The sequence below is a fragment of the Cherax quadricarinatus genome, chromosome 18 (genome assembly GCF_038502225.1).
Source record: "Cherax quadricarinatus isolate ZL_2023a chromosome 18, ASM3850222v1, whole genome shotgun sequence".
NCBI classification, from domain to species: Eukaryota; Metazoa; Arthropoda; class Malacostraca; order Decapoda; family Parastacidae; genus Cherax; species Cherax quadricarinatus.
The window spans coordinates 20,183,094-20,198,167 of NC_091309.1; the positions used below are offsets into that span (position 1 = coordinate 20,183,094).

Below are 15,074 nucleotides of genomic sequence, written 5' to 3' on the forward strand. Positions count from 1 at the left end.
GTGCTTTTGTAAGTGCATTTTTGGGGATCCGAAACGGACTGATCTAATTTACATTATTCTTCATGGGAACAAATTCGTTCAGAAACGGCACTCGAACAGCCTTCTGAAATGAATTATGGCCAAAACTCGGGGTACCATTGTACTTACATTGCACAGAATTTTTTTGCATCACCAAACCTGTTCTCATATTTATTTCTTCTGACAGATATCTCCTGTTTCATATTTTCCAAAAGAATTTTTCTTGGAGTTATTTAAATTTTTTTTTTTTCCAAAATCTAAATATATGCAGTCTACTCATCCATTTATTTAATTTGTGACTAATTTAGCAGAGTAATAGTTCTGATAAAAAGAGGATTCAGTTGATCTTTAACCAAACTGTTGGAAACAAGATTTTTCTCTCTGAGTATTCTATTCACTGTTTTTTTCAGAGTGCTTAAAACAATACAGTGGAACCTCAGTTGTCAAATTTAATTCATTCCAGATGTCAATTCGACAACCAAAATGGACAACAACCAAAGCAATTTTTCCAATAAAGAATAATGTAAATAGATAACAAAAAAAGGCACAATACCGTGACTGGAACGATACACAAATAACCCGCACATAGAAGAGAGGAGTTTACGACGATGTTTCTGTCCGACTTGGACCATTTACAAAGTCACAATGTGACTTTGTAAATGGTCTAGACCCCATATGAATACTAAAAGAAACTTTAACTGAAATACTGTACAGTAAATGAAAATTTAACTGCCTCTTACCTGTCAGAGGTGAGCTAATTGCATACTGGAAGCAGGAGATAGAGGAGAGGAGAGGGTATGTTACTGCTTGGAAGGAGAGTCACCTTCTAATAACATGTCAGGCAACTCTCCTCCTATTGTTGTCTTTCTTCTTTGTCTCTTTTAACCATTAACACCTTGTTCTGGCTCACTGGTTCTTTATCTCACTAAAAATCTTGTCCAGTGAGGTTGGTTTCAGGTTCCATTTTAACACTTGTCTGAACTGAGACATTACACTGTCACTGTACGTGTTAAGAGAGATGGATGGCCACTGCTTTGTCTGGATGGTTTTTTCAGCAAACTCCTGCACTTCATGCCATTTAGCACACATTTCCTTGACAAGTGCAATGGGCACATCATCCCTTCCCTCCCCTTCCTCTGATGACAGCTCCTCCACTGCAATCTGTTGCTGCTCCTTCTGAAGGTCTACAAGTTCTTCTGTGGTGAGTTCAGTTCTATGCTCCACCACCAACTCCTCCACATTATCTTCAGTCATTTCTAGGCCCAAGGTCTTCCCCAGGGACACAATATTCTCTTCACAGTTATAAAACTGAACTCCTCCAGCAACTTGCTTTCCAAGCTTGGAGGGTGAGCAGAAGCATTATCCATAATTAAGAGGGTCCTGAGTAGCAATTGTTTTTTAACAAGGTACTTTTTGACGGTGGGAGCAAAAACTTCATGAACCCACTCAATAAAAAACTGTCTTGTTACCCAAGCTTTCATGTTGGTCCTCCACATTACAGCCAATTTGTTTTTCATTACATTATTCTTCTTAAAAACTCATGGATTTTCAGAATGATAAACAAGTAGGGGCTTCAATTTCAAGTCCCCACTTGCATTACCACACAGTAACAGAGTGAGCCTGTCTTTCACTGGCTTATGTCCTAGCACTGACTTTTTCCTCTTGGGCATTGTCTTCCAGAAGAGGCCTGTCTTGTCACAGTTAAACACTTGTTGGGGGACAAACCCCTCAGCCTCTATGTACTCTTGGAATTCAATGACATATTTTTCAACAGCCACTTTGTCAGCATTGGCAGTCTCCCCATGCCTAGCCACATTATGAATGACACTTCTTAAAATTATCAAACCAACCCCTACTAGCACATGACCCGAGCCGTTCGCATTGTCAGTTGACAACCAAGAGAACGTATGAAAACCAGGACATTCTTTCCTTGAATTCCTCATTTGAAAACAGATTTGTTTGACAAGTAATGCAGTCGACAACCAAGGTTCCACTGTACTTGCCAATGAGACAGGAATACAGTTTTAAGGATTTTCCCCATAGCTTTTTTTTAAATAACTAAACAATGTTTGCCATTTTCCATTTGTCTCCCACTATACCTTCCTATAATGAAATCTCTAAAAGTCCTCATAGTAGATAGCTTTATTATTCTCTACACCCTATTGTTTTTTATGAAGTCCATAGTGATATTTCATCTGGTCCTATTGCTTTTTAGCACTACAATATCCAGTAGTAGCCTCTGTAATTCTTTGTTTATTTCAGTGGGTTCCATTTCAAATGGTTATGGGGATTCAACCTTGCTTTATCTAAAGCAGTGGTTCTCAACCTATGGACCTTTGGGAATGGGAGATGCTGTATTACTCCTCTCAGCCAGTGCTTCATTTTCTATTATCAAGCAATGTCTAACACCATCAAATTCATGAGATCTGCAAAATTTTTTTGAGGTTAAAATGGGATCCTCATACAGTACTTGAAAAGGTTGGGAACCCATTAGCTAAAGTAAATGGTTACATTAACTGGATGTTTTAACATAATTGTTTACTTTTAAAGTAAGTGCCCTCTTCTGTAAATACATTCTGGAATTCCATACAGTGGAACCTTGGTTTTTGTAAGCCTTATTTTGTATGTAAAACCATAGTTATTCTCTATAAAATGTATTTTTTGTTAATATTTCCCATAAGAAATAATGTAAATCCAATTAATCCGTTCCAGACACCCAAAAACATTAAAAAAAAATGCATTTTATAGAGAATAACTATGGTTTTACATACAAACTAAGGCATACGAAAACAGAGGTTCTGCTGTATTTAGTATCTCACACATATCCTCCTCCAATTGAGCAATATTGTCATAATTCTTATTCTTTGTATTGTATTGTCTTTCATATTATTTTACTTTTTTATCAACTTGAACAAGAGTTTTGATTTTGTTTTGCTAATGTCTGATACTGTATTTCACATTAAAATCCTTTTCTTTATATCTCCTTACTTTGGCAGCATAATCCTCACTGTGGAATTGTTCACCTATTATCTTTTCCCTTAGCATCTAAGGATATATTAATGAACAAATTAACTAGCAACCACTCTTCTAGAAATCATCTACTGATATAAGTCCTACATTATCTGTATAAGGAGATACAATATGCTAACTAATTTTCATCAAACCATCTGAAATACAAAAGTATTTACATACTAAAAAAACCTCAAACATTATACCACTGCAATAGAATGACAATAAAATTCACTATTCAGAGGTTTAGGCTCATTTATAGCTGTATCATGGAATAATACAATTTGTCCCAAGTTCAACAGGCCCCTCTTCAATGATATTCACTTATATTTTTACTTTGCTACAATATACAGCCTCTCCTCACTTAACGATGGAGTTCGGTCGGTAAACAAATTCACCACTAAGTGAGGAGCATACTATAATGGTAGTTGATTTGTGTCATCTATCTCTGACATTGTTTTCATATCATCTTTGCACCATTTATAACATTTCTGGTATATTTTAAAATTTTTATACAGCATTGTACTGTATACTCTAATAAACAGAATAGAGGAAATCAGCTCTAATGTACAGAGAGCCCGTCATAAGTCCGCGTCATCAGTAAACGAGTACGTCGCTAAGTAAGGAGAGGCTGTATTTAGTTATGAATATACCGACTATAGTCTAATCACTGAATATGATATTTACAATCCAAGATTATTTCTAAACATTCTGCTATGATGATCAGTTCAAGAAATTCGGTGTACAATATTTATGGTAACACTTACCTATATAATTGGAGTTATCCTTCTGATCAAGTTGATGTTGAGCCAGCAGCAGGAAAATCCCTTTGGCATTTGGAGTCAATGATCTAAAATAATAATCACAAAATTCAGCACACAAAACTTTCTTGAATGTATAAGCTTTATACTTTCCAGAGAAACAAAAATTAAATTTAAGAGTTAATTACAGTTAAAAGATTTTCCCACTAAAAATCTCAAACTTTGTCACAGCAAAATTTTTAATTTGTGTACTATTACAATAATCAACTCAAGAAAAAGATAATTAAAAACCTGAAGACATGTATTAGCGATGACAATGCCAGCGATCCCGACTGCTGTACCAACAATGAGTTTTCAAAAGATGTCTCCTCAGAATAAGGTGCCAATGTTGTAGCGTCACACCAAAGTGCATTGTAGTGGCTCATTCTGCTACTGTCAAAGACTGCAAAAAACATTATACACATACAGTATGTGGAACAGTACAGTATATAATTTTAGAAACAAGGCATACAAAATAATATTCAAAGTCATGTCAAATTTTATTTGCTAAAGTTAACAGAGTGCTGGTTCAGCTGGTTCAGGCCTTGGGATGTAATTAATGAACAGAGAATAGGCTGCTTGAGTTTCTGGAATGCATAGTTTTATTTTACTCTTTATAAATTGGAATTTATTGAATTTCTTATAAAACTCCCCAAATTTTGAACTTCTGTGTATTTTATGGGGCAGTTCTGACACTTGAATGGGTGTTTTTTTTTTTTAAGCTGATTTTAATCAATAGAATGGAAAGTATACTAGGAAAAATAACCAAGAATTTGAGTGAAATGAGCAATGAAATTTAATTACAATACTCAAAGTGGGCTAAATCAAAGATGTGTAAATTGTGCCCAGACTGCCAATTTTGTGGCTGCATAATTCCAATGTGGCAAATGTTGCAAATGTATGGAATAGGAGGTAGGTTACTGAAAGCAGTGAAAAGTTTTTATGAGGATAGTGAGGCTCAGGTTAGAGTATGTAGGAAAGAGGGAGATTATTTCCCAGCAAAAGTAGGCCTTAGACAGGGATGTGATGTTACCATGGTTGTTCAATATATTTACAGATGGAGTTGTAAGAGAAGTGAATACTCAGGTGTTGGCAAGAGGTGTGGGGTTAAAAGATAAACGATCTAACACAAAGTGGGAGTTGTCACAACTGTTCTTTGCTGATGACACTATGCTTTTGGGAGATTCTGAAGAGAAGTTGCAGAGGTTGGTTGATGAGTTTGGTAGGGTATGTAAAAGAAGGAAATTAAAAGTGAATATAGGAAAGAGTAAGGTGATGAGGATAACAAAAAAAAATAGGTAACGGAAGATTCGATATCAGAATGGAGGGACAGAGTATAGAGGAAGTGAATGTGTTCAGATATTTGGGAATGGATGTGTCAGCAGATGGGTCTATGAAGGATGAGGTGAATCATAGAACTGACAAAGGAAAAAAGGTGAGTGGTGCACTGAGAAGTCTGTAGAGACAAAGAACTTTATCCATGAAAGCAAATAGGGAAATGTATGAGAGTATAGTTATACCAACACTCTTGTATGGGTGTGAGGCATGGGTTGTGAATGTTGCAACAAGGAGAAGGCTGGAGGCAGTTGAGATGTCATGTCTGAGGGCAACGTGTGATGTGAACATAATGCAGAGAATCCATAGTTTGGAGATTAGGAGGAGGTGTGGGACTACCAAAACTATTATCCAGAGGGCTGAGGAGAAATTACTGAGATGGTTTGGACATGTAGAGAGAATGGAATGAAATAGAATGACTTCAAGTGTATAAATCTGTAGTGGAGGGAAGGTGGGGTAGGGGTCAGCCTAGGAAAGGTTGGAGGGAGGGGGTAAAGGTTTTGTGTGCAAGGGGCTTGGACTTCCAGCAAGCATGCCTGAGCGTGTTAGATAGGAGCGAACAGAGACAAATGGTTTTTAGGACTTGACATGCTGTTGGAGTGTAAGCAAGGTAACATTTATGAAGGGATTCAGGTAAACCGGCAGGCTGGACTCGATTCCTAGAGATGGGAAGTACAGTGCCAGCACTCTGAAGGAGGGGTGTTAATGTTGCAGTTTATAACTGTAGTGTAAGCATGCCTCTGACAAGACAGTGATGAAGTGAATTATGACAAATGTTTTTCTTTTTCAGGCCACCCTGCCTTGGTGGGAAAGAGCCGATGTGTTAATACAACATAAAAAAAAAATAATAATTCCATGTTTTCCATCAAATTTTGTATTTGTAGTGTCATTACCACAAAAAAAAGTTTCTCTACTATTTCATATGAAATATTTTTTAAAAAGCCTGACACTGTGAGCACTTTTAATATCAGGGGCTCCAACAGTGAAAGGATTAACAAAAATCAACAACCTTACATATAATTTATTAAAATAAGTCAAGAGTTTATCTTACTGAGAGGAGCATTGATGTGGTCGATTGAAGCCAAGATATGAACATGAGGAATTGAAGCTAAGTGTGCAATGGCAGATTGAGATTTTTCTCCACGAAGCATTGGGCCATCTAAATTGTGGATAATTATGAACAAAGATTCTGCACTTGACTTTGTGTAGAATCCCTGAATGAATTCCAGCTGCTCTTGGATACTGTGGAAACTACCTGTGTGATCTATTATGTCCTCTGTTATGTTATTTAAAAGCTGAAAAGAAACAAAATTTATCAAAAGAAGAAAGCTAATACATGCCTTCATCAAAATTATAAGTAAATTATTCTTACCATAAGCCTTAACCCTTTCAGGGTCCGTCCCGTAGATCTACGGCTTTACATTCAGGGTCCAAACCGTAGATCTACGCCATGAGCTCAGCTCACTCTGATAAACTGTGAGTGGTACATTTGGGCCTAGATATGAGAGAATACAGCTATGTGGTATGTGTGCACCACATAAAACAGATCCTGCAGCACACTGTGTATAATGAGAGAAAAATAACTGAAATCATGATTTTTCGATTAAAACAGCGACTTTGCAGTGTTTTTTCGTATATTTTTTATAGTTGTATTTGCAATTTCTTGGTCTCATTTGATAGAATGGAAGACATATTACAGAAATAGAGATGATTTTGATTGGTTTTAGCACTGGAAATGGCTTGAAACTGAGCTCAAAGTAGCAGAAATGTTAAATTTTTGCCGATGTTCAAGAGTAAACAAACGACCTCACACGTCTAATACACGCCAGCTGGTGGGTCTAATATGCATTCACAAATATGGTGATGATATTTATACAATTATTACAGTATTGCATAACAGTAAATCTTCTATTTTTTGGTGTGAATAAAAATTCATTATGTGAATAAAAAATCAAAATGGAATTTATTTGTAAAGCCTTAAAATGTAACTAATGAACAGAGGAAATGTTAGTTTAGTTCCAGGAATACCTACATTATTTATTCTGGACCCTATTTTGAAATTGGAATATTTTGGACTTTGTGTTAAATTGGCCAAATTAACAATTTCCGATCACTTTAATTTGTAGTTGAAACAGTTGACTTGGCGATTTCTTGTGCTCAATTGATAGAATAGAAGTAATACTAGTGAAATAGCTAAGAATTTGGTTGACTGGAGTAATGTAATTGGCCTAAAATGGGAGTCAAAGTCGGCAAAATTGCCGATTCGTAAATATCGCTGACACATCAAAATTCGCGAGAGCATAACTTCATCAATTTTCCATCAAATTTCGTACTTTTTATTTTATTACCTTCACAAAAAGATTCTCTACCATTTCATAAGAAAAATTAACAAAATTTTTTTTTTTAAATTCTTGGACACTGGGGCACCACTTCAGATTTGGGCCTTGGACCCTGAAGGGGTTAATTTTCCTCCCAATGTACACTTAAATCATCCTTTTGTACACCTGCATACTCTCTATGTACACAAACTTTTCTCCTTTAATACAATTCACTTTATTATGTCTCATATATATTTAATGCTCATTTCTCTTGATTAATACAGTTCACTTTATTAATATGCTTCTTATATTTTTAATGCTTCTATCTTTATCCAATATTTACTTTTCATATCCACACAAAATGTAGGTAGTAGGTTGGTAGACAGCAACCGCCCAGGGAGGTACTACCGTCCTGCCAAGTGAGTGTAAAACGAAAGCCTGTAATTGTTTTACATGATGGTAGGATTGCTGGTGTCTTTTGTCTGTCTCATAAACATGCAAGATTTCAGGTACGTCTTGCTACTTCTACTTGCACTTAGGTCACACTACACATACATGTACAAGCATATATATACACACCCCTCTGGGTTATCTTCTATTTTCTTTCTAGTTCTTGTTCTTGTTTATTTCCTCTTATCTCCATGGGGAAGTGGAATAGAATTCTTCTTCCGTAAGCCATGCGTGTTGTAAGAGGCAACTAAAATGCCGGGAGCAAGGGGCTAGTAACCCCTTCTACTGTATATATTATTAAATGTAAAAGGAGAAACTTTTGTTTTTCCTTTTGGGCCACCCCGCCTCGGTTGGATACGGCTGGTGTGTTGAAAGATCCACACAAAATTCTGTTTTTAAGGAAAAAAACATTTACTAAATTGTAAAGTGATTCAGGGAAACCAGTTAGTTGGGCTTGAGTCCTGGAGGTGGTAAGTACAAAGACTGCACTCTGAAGGAGGGGTGGGGATATTTGTAGTTTGGAGGGGAATCTAAACTGTAGTATCTGCATGCCTCTGGCAAGACAGTGATAGAGTGAATGATGGTGAAAGTATTTCTTCTTTTCTGGGTCACCCTATCTTGGTGGAAGAAGGCCAGTGTTATAAAAAAAATCAAAAGAAAAAATAACAAACAATATAAAACTACTAGCATGAATAAAACACACAACACAAATAAATACTATTACACTAAGTCAATTTTTTTTTTTTCCAACAAGTCGGCCGTCTCCCACCGAGGCAGTAGGTGTACAAAAGGAAAATCACATACAAGACCATAAAAGGATTCGAAAATAGATAAACGATGATATTTACAGCACTAACAGATACAAGAGAAAATTTATAAAAAAGCACCTAAAGGATGCTAGAAAATATTTCTTCACAAAGAGATGGGCCAGACTGCCAGAATGGGATACAAAAGGAGATAAAAGTAAATGCTGCAACTGATGGATGCATTAAAAATTATATGGCAAACTAAACACTGAAAACTGAACATGACAAGCATAGCTGCTTTAGTAACTTCAAATTGATTATCACTGAAAATAACAAATCTATCATAAAGATCCTAACAATATTACTATTTACTAGTACTGTTGATGTAATGTTTACCATTAAATCAACAAAATTAAAAATGTATATTACAGAAAATATTATATTTTTCAGTCACTTGCATAACTTTATAATATCAATCAAAAACTTACGTTTTTAAGAGTGAGTGATGGAAAGAAGCCATTGACAACTATGTGGTCAAATTGGGCTAAATATTCTTGCTGAAACTTTGAGATCAACTGCTTCTTGCTTCCTAAACCATACAGAAATACACTGAAGCCTTCACTGAAAGATTAAAAGGATTCTTTAAAGATTTTTTTTTTTTTTACTTTTGACAGATAAGATAAATAATTCTTCCTGTTGGGGAAGATTATAGAAGCAACAGAATAAAATACCCATAACAATGATGATAACCAGCACAGTGTTAATTATAACATGACACTGATATATATGACTACAATATTGGTGTAAGGCCACTTTAAGTATGAATGTTATTTTAAGTCTCTAAAATTATTTTAAGTATCTAAAATTAAGTGCTAAGCTTTTGGAGGCAACATATGAGGAGATAATATAGTGTTGTCTATAAAGACAACAAATAACTGTAGATATTTTGAGATCAAATTCTTGGTTTTAGGTTGGGTCAGAAAATGAGCTGATGAAACTAACCACAAAAATGTCATCCAACGAGGAAACATGTGCATATGTTCCTCAAGTAATGCTTCCCTCTCTCTCTGATGAGATGTGGCTACACTCGAAAGGATTGACTGCAAGGCCTCTGGTGACAATCTAGGAGTTTCTAGCCGGCTGAGGGTGTGATCTGAAGTAACTACTTTTCCTGTATCTCCATTTGATGTAAAATAATCATCTGCCTTACCAACCTGGAAATATACAAAAAAAGTAGCAAGATAAATTAATGTGAATAAATATACTGGGCAGGGCAGTGACTACATTCTGAAGGAGTGGGAATGTTGCAGCCAGAAAGTAATCCGAATTGCAAGGTCAATCCTCTTGGAAAAACATGGATTGAATGAGTGATGGTTAATGTGTTTTCTTCTTTCAGTCACTCTGCCTTGGTAGGAGACTGCTCCTGAGGCAAAAAAAAAAAAAAAAAAAAAATATACAGCCTCTCCTCGCCTAGCGACATACTCGTTTACCGACGACTCAGAATTACGACGGGCTCTCTTACCAGTATGCATACCTAAATAATGTATATTAGAGCAGATTTCCTCTATTCTGTTTATTACAATAGACAGTACACTACTATATAAACATTTAAAATTACAGTGGACCCCCACCTTACGATATTAATCCGTTCCTGAGAGCTCATCGTAAGCTGAAATTATCATTAGCCGAATTAATTTTCCCCATAAGAAATAATGGAGATCAAATTAATCCATTCCTGACACCCCAAAGTATGAAAAAAAAAAAAAATTTAACCACATGAAATATTAATTTTAATACACACAAACTGAAGAAGACATGCACAATTACTACTCTACTAAGAATAGAATACATGACATTTACCTTTATTGAAGATCTGGTGATGATTGATGGGATGGGAGGAGGGGAGAGCATGGAAGTTATTGTTTAGAAGGGGAATCTGTCCATAGTGCTATGTACCTCCCATTCCTTTAAGACTTTCCTAAAATGGGCCATAACATTGTCACTGTACAGGTTGCCAACACGGCTTGCAGTAGCTGTGTCAGGGTGATTTTTATCAGTAAAGGTTTGCAGTTCAACCCACTTTGCATACATTTCCTTAATCTCTTTTTTTCAATTCCATACTAATTCTCGCCCTTTTTACCACAGGGATGGCACTAGAAGCTTTCTTGGGGTCCATGGTGACTTATTTTGCAGTTACAAGCACTAAAAAAACTGGGATAACTTGAAATGTACCGAATGTGTGTGTAGATGCAACCGCACTGGCTGGCTTGTAAACAATGGCGCTGAGGCCACACGTGGGACATGTCCCGGACGAATCACATAAGGCGAGTTTTTTATCGTGAGGCGAAACAAAATTTTTGCGTTCAAATGCTTCATATGGCGGATTTAACATAACGCGATGCGTTCGTAAGGCGGGGGTCCACTGTATACTAGAAATGTTATAAATGGTGCCAAGGTGACATTTAAACAATATAAAAGATGGCTGACACAAACCCACTATCACAGTATGTTCCTCACTTATCGACGAATTTGTTTACCGGCGTGGTCTTAGGAACAGAACTCCATCGTTAAGTGAGGAGAGGCTGAACTCTATTAGAGGTAATAAGTTGGTAGACAGCAACCGCCCAGGGATAAGACAGGATAAGATAAGATTTCATTCGGATTTTTAACCCAGGAGGGTTAGCCACCCAGGATAACCCAAGAAAGTCAGTGCGTCATCGAGGACTGTCTAACTTATTTCCATTGGGGTCCTTAATCTTGTCCCCCAGGATGCGACCCACACCAGTCGACTAACACCCAGGTACCTATTTGAGCTAGGTGAACAGGACAACAGGTGTAAGGAAACGTGTTGAAATGTTTTCACCCGCTGGGAATCAAACCCGGGCCCTCCGTGTGTGAAGTGGGAGCTTTAGCCACCAGGCCACCGGGAGGCACTACCGTTCTGCCAATGAGTGTGAAAAGGAAACCTGTAATTGTTTTACATGATGGTAGGATTGCTGGTGTTTTGTTTCTGTCCCATAAACATGCAAGGCTTCAGGTATGCCTTGCTACATCTACTTACACTTGGGTCACACTACACATGCATGTACAAGTATATATATTCACACCCCTCTGGGTTTTCTTCTGTTTTCTTACTAGTTCTTGCTTATTTCCTCTCATCTCCATGGGGAAGTAGAACAGAATTCTTCTTCTGTAAGCTATGAGTGTCGTAAGAGGCAACTAAAATGCCGGGAGCAAGGGGCTAGTAACCCTTTCTGTATACATTATTAAATAAGAAAAGAGAAACTTTTGTTTTTCTTTTTAGGTCACCCTGCCTCAGTGGGATATGGCCGGCTTGATGAAAAATATAAATACATTGTACATATTTTTGAGGGTAGCACTCTCTGAAATAAAAATTACATTACAGATTTCAGAGCTAAAGCAGATGAGTAAATACTCTGGCTTTTCCATGAAAGCATTACTATAGCAGAAGCAATGGTAAGCCCACTAATTTAGGCAATTTTTCTAATGATTCAGTGTACCATAAACACTTGAAATTTATTGAAATGTTTGATGAAGATTATTCTATGCAAGTTCATCAATCCAATGAAACAAAAAGAATTCTTTACATAGCAAAAGTAGTTTCACAAATGTAAACTGGGTCTCACCAACCTGAGGTATACACTGATGAAATTTAGGAGGAAAGAGAAGGATGGGTACTACTGGAAAGCACTTGTCAGTACCACAGAGAAGGTTACTCTCTGGGCTTCCACACATTATTGATCTTTCTCCGAAAGATTCATAATCTCGGCAAAAAATGCTGTAAAAGACACCCACTGTCTTATTGCTTTCCTTTTGCACTACCTCACCACTATTACCCTCCCTCTCCCTCTCAATATACTCTGGCTCTCCTTTTGCTCTCCCTCAGTACTCATTTTAGCCTCCCTTTTCCCTCCCATATATTCTGCCTTCTATCATTTTTGCATTGTAAAAACATCTTGTATGCTAATTTTTTTCCCCTTAACACCCTCTTTATCTTTTCAGATATTTGGGAGTTGACGTGTCAGTGGATGGATTTATGAAGGATGAGGTTAATCATAGAATTGATGAAGGAAAAAAGGTGAGTGGTGCATTGAGGTACATTTTTTTTTTTCTTCAACAAACCAGCCGTATCCCACCAAGGCAAGGTGGCCCAAAAAGAAAAACGAAAGTTTCTCTTTTCGAATTTAGTAATTTATACGGGAGAAGGGGTTACTAGCTCCTTGCTTCCGGCATTTTAGTCGCCTCTTACAACACGCATGGCTTACGGAGGAAGAATTCTGTTCCACTTCCCCATGGAGATAAGAGGAAATCAGCAGGAACAAGAACTAGAAAGAAAATAGAAAACCCAGAGGGGTGTGTGTGTATATATATGCTTGTACACATATGTGTAGTGTGACCTAAGTGTAAGTAGAAGTATCAAGACGTACCTGAACTCTTGCATGTTTATGAGACAGATAAAAGGACACCAGCAATCCTACCGTCATGTAAAACAATTACAGGCTTTCGTTTTACACTCACTTGTCAGGACGGTAGTACCTCCCTGGGCGGTTGCTGTCTACCAACCTACTACCTAGAATTGAGGTATATGTGGAGGCCAAAAATGTTATCTATGGAGGCAAAGAAGGGAATGTATGAAAGTATAGTAGTACCAACACTCTTATATGGGTGTGAAGCTTGGGCTGTAAATGCTGCAGCGAGGAGGCGGTTGGAGGCAGTGGAGATGTCCTGTCTAAGGGCAATGTGTGGTGTAAATATTATGCAGAAAATTCGGAGTGTGGAAATTAAGTGGTGTGGAGTAAATAAAAGTATTAGTCAGAGGGCTGAAGAGGGGTTGTTGAGGTGGTTTGGTCATTTAGAGAGAATGGATCAAAGTAGAATGACACGGAGAGCATATAAATCTGTAGGGGAAGGAAGGCGGGGTAGGGGTCGTCCTCAAAAAGGTTGGAGGAAGGGGATAAAGAAGGTGTTGTGGGCGAGGGGCTTGGACTTCCAGCAAGCATGCGTGAGCGTGTTAGATAGGAGTGAATGGAGACGAATGGTACTTGGGACCTGACGATCTGTTGGAGTGTGAGCAGGGTAATATTTAGTGAAGGGATTCAGGGAAACCGGTTATTTTCATATAGTCGGACTTGAGTCCTGGAAATGGGAAGTACAATGCCTGCACTTTAAAGGAGGGGTTTGGGATATTGGCAGTTTGGAGGGATATGTTGTGTATCTTTATGTGTGTATGCTTCTAGACTGTTGTATTCTGAGCACCTCTGCAAAAACAGTGATAATGTGCGAGTGTGGTGAAAGTGTTGAATGATGATGAAAGTATTTTCTTTTTGGGGATTTTCTTTCTTTTTTTTGGGTCACCCTGCCTCGGTGGGAGACGGCCGACTTGTTAAAAAAAAAAAAAAAAAAAAATTTCTAAACTGTTGTATTCTGGGCACCTCTGCAAAAACAGCGATTATGTGTGAGTGAGGTGAAAGTGTTGAATAATGATGAAAGTATTTTCTTTTTGGGGATTTTCTTTCTTTTTTGGGTCACCCTGCCTCGGTGGGAGACAGCCAACTTGTTTTTAAAAAAAAAAAAAAAAAAAAAAATTCCTCTTCCCACCCACACCCACCCCCTTATAACCTTAAACTTTTGCCACACATACAACAATTTATGAAGATAAAGGATAACCTTTGCCACACTTGATGTGGCTGTCAGGCAGAAGGGGTATGAAACAAGTAAACACAATATACAGTAGAGAAGAGTACTATGTTTAAACAGAACATGAATACAACTTACCATTTCTACATCTTTAATTTTCCTGCCTCTCCCACCTTTCTCTAGGACTCTAGTGGGTTTTTTTCCTGGAGTACCAGATAAGATCTTGCTATGTTTAAGAGGTGTTCTCTTTGGTGTTTTACCTGGAGTCTTAATACATTCTTCTTGAAAATCAATATTTTCCTTACTTTCATCTTCAGGCTCACTCAAACTATAGCTGCTATCATCATCATCATCATCATCATCTTCCTCATCAGAAGAAGAACTATCTTCTTTGAATACAATCTTATTAATACCTGTAATGTATAACACAGTAAATCACATTACCTGATTATAGGAACCTTCAAGAATTTTATAATAGTAGCAAATGCTGTTTAAAAGAAAACCAAAGCTTTGTACAAAATATTGAAAAAAAAAAAAAAAAAAAAAAGGTTAAATACAGTGGACCCTCGGTCATCGGCCATTCCACTTATTGGGCAACTCGCTTATCGGCCGTTATTTTGCTCATTGGCCGTTATTTCGCTCATCGGCTGTATGGGACGTGTGAACCCGCTGCCGCCAGCCGCTCGCGTCAGTCTGGCTGTGTCTCTGGGCGAGTGAGGAAGCTTCTGTTCATTCACCCA

At 37.4% G+C, this 15,074-nt stretch overlaps 1 protein-coding gene across 1 annotated transcript in view; it reads right to left on the reverse strand.

Moving 5' to 3' along the window:
• Positions 1-15,074, reverse strand: part of Orc2 (origin recognition complex subunit 2) — a 74,062-nt gene that overhangs the window by 13,127 nt on the left and 45,861 nt on the right. The window contains exons 5-10 of the mRNA XM_053777725.2: positions 14,473-14,747; positions 9,679-9,890; positions 9,165-9,297; positions 6,214-6,457; positions 4,080-4,230; positions 3,795-3,877 (exon numbers count right to left, since the gene is read on the reverse strand). Coding sequence (XP_053633700.1) covers positions 3,795-3,877; positions 4,080-4,230; positions 6,214-6,457; positions 9,165-9,297; positions 9,679-9,890; positions 14,473-14,747 — 1,098 coding nt within the window. The remainder of the gene's footprint in view (positions 1-3,794; positions 3,878-4,079; positions 4,231-6,213; positions 6,458-9,164; positions 9,298-9,678; positions 9,891-14,472; positions 14,748-15,074) is intronic.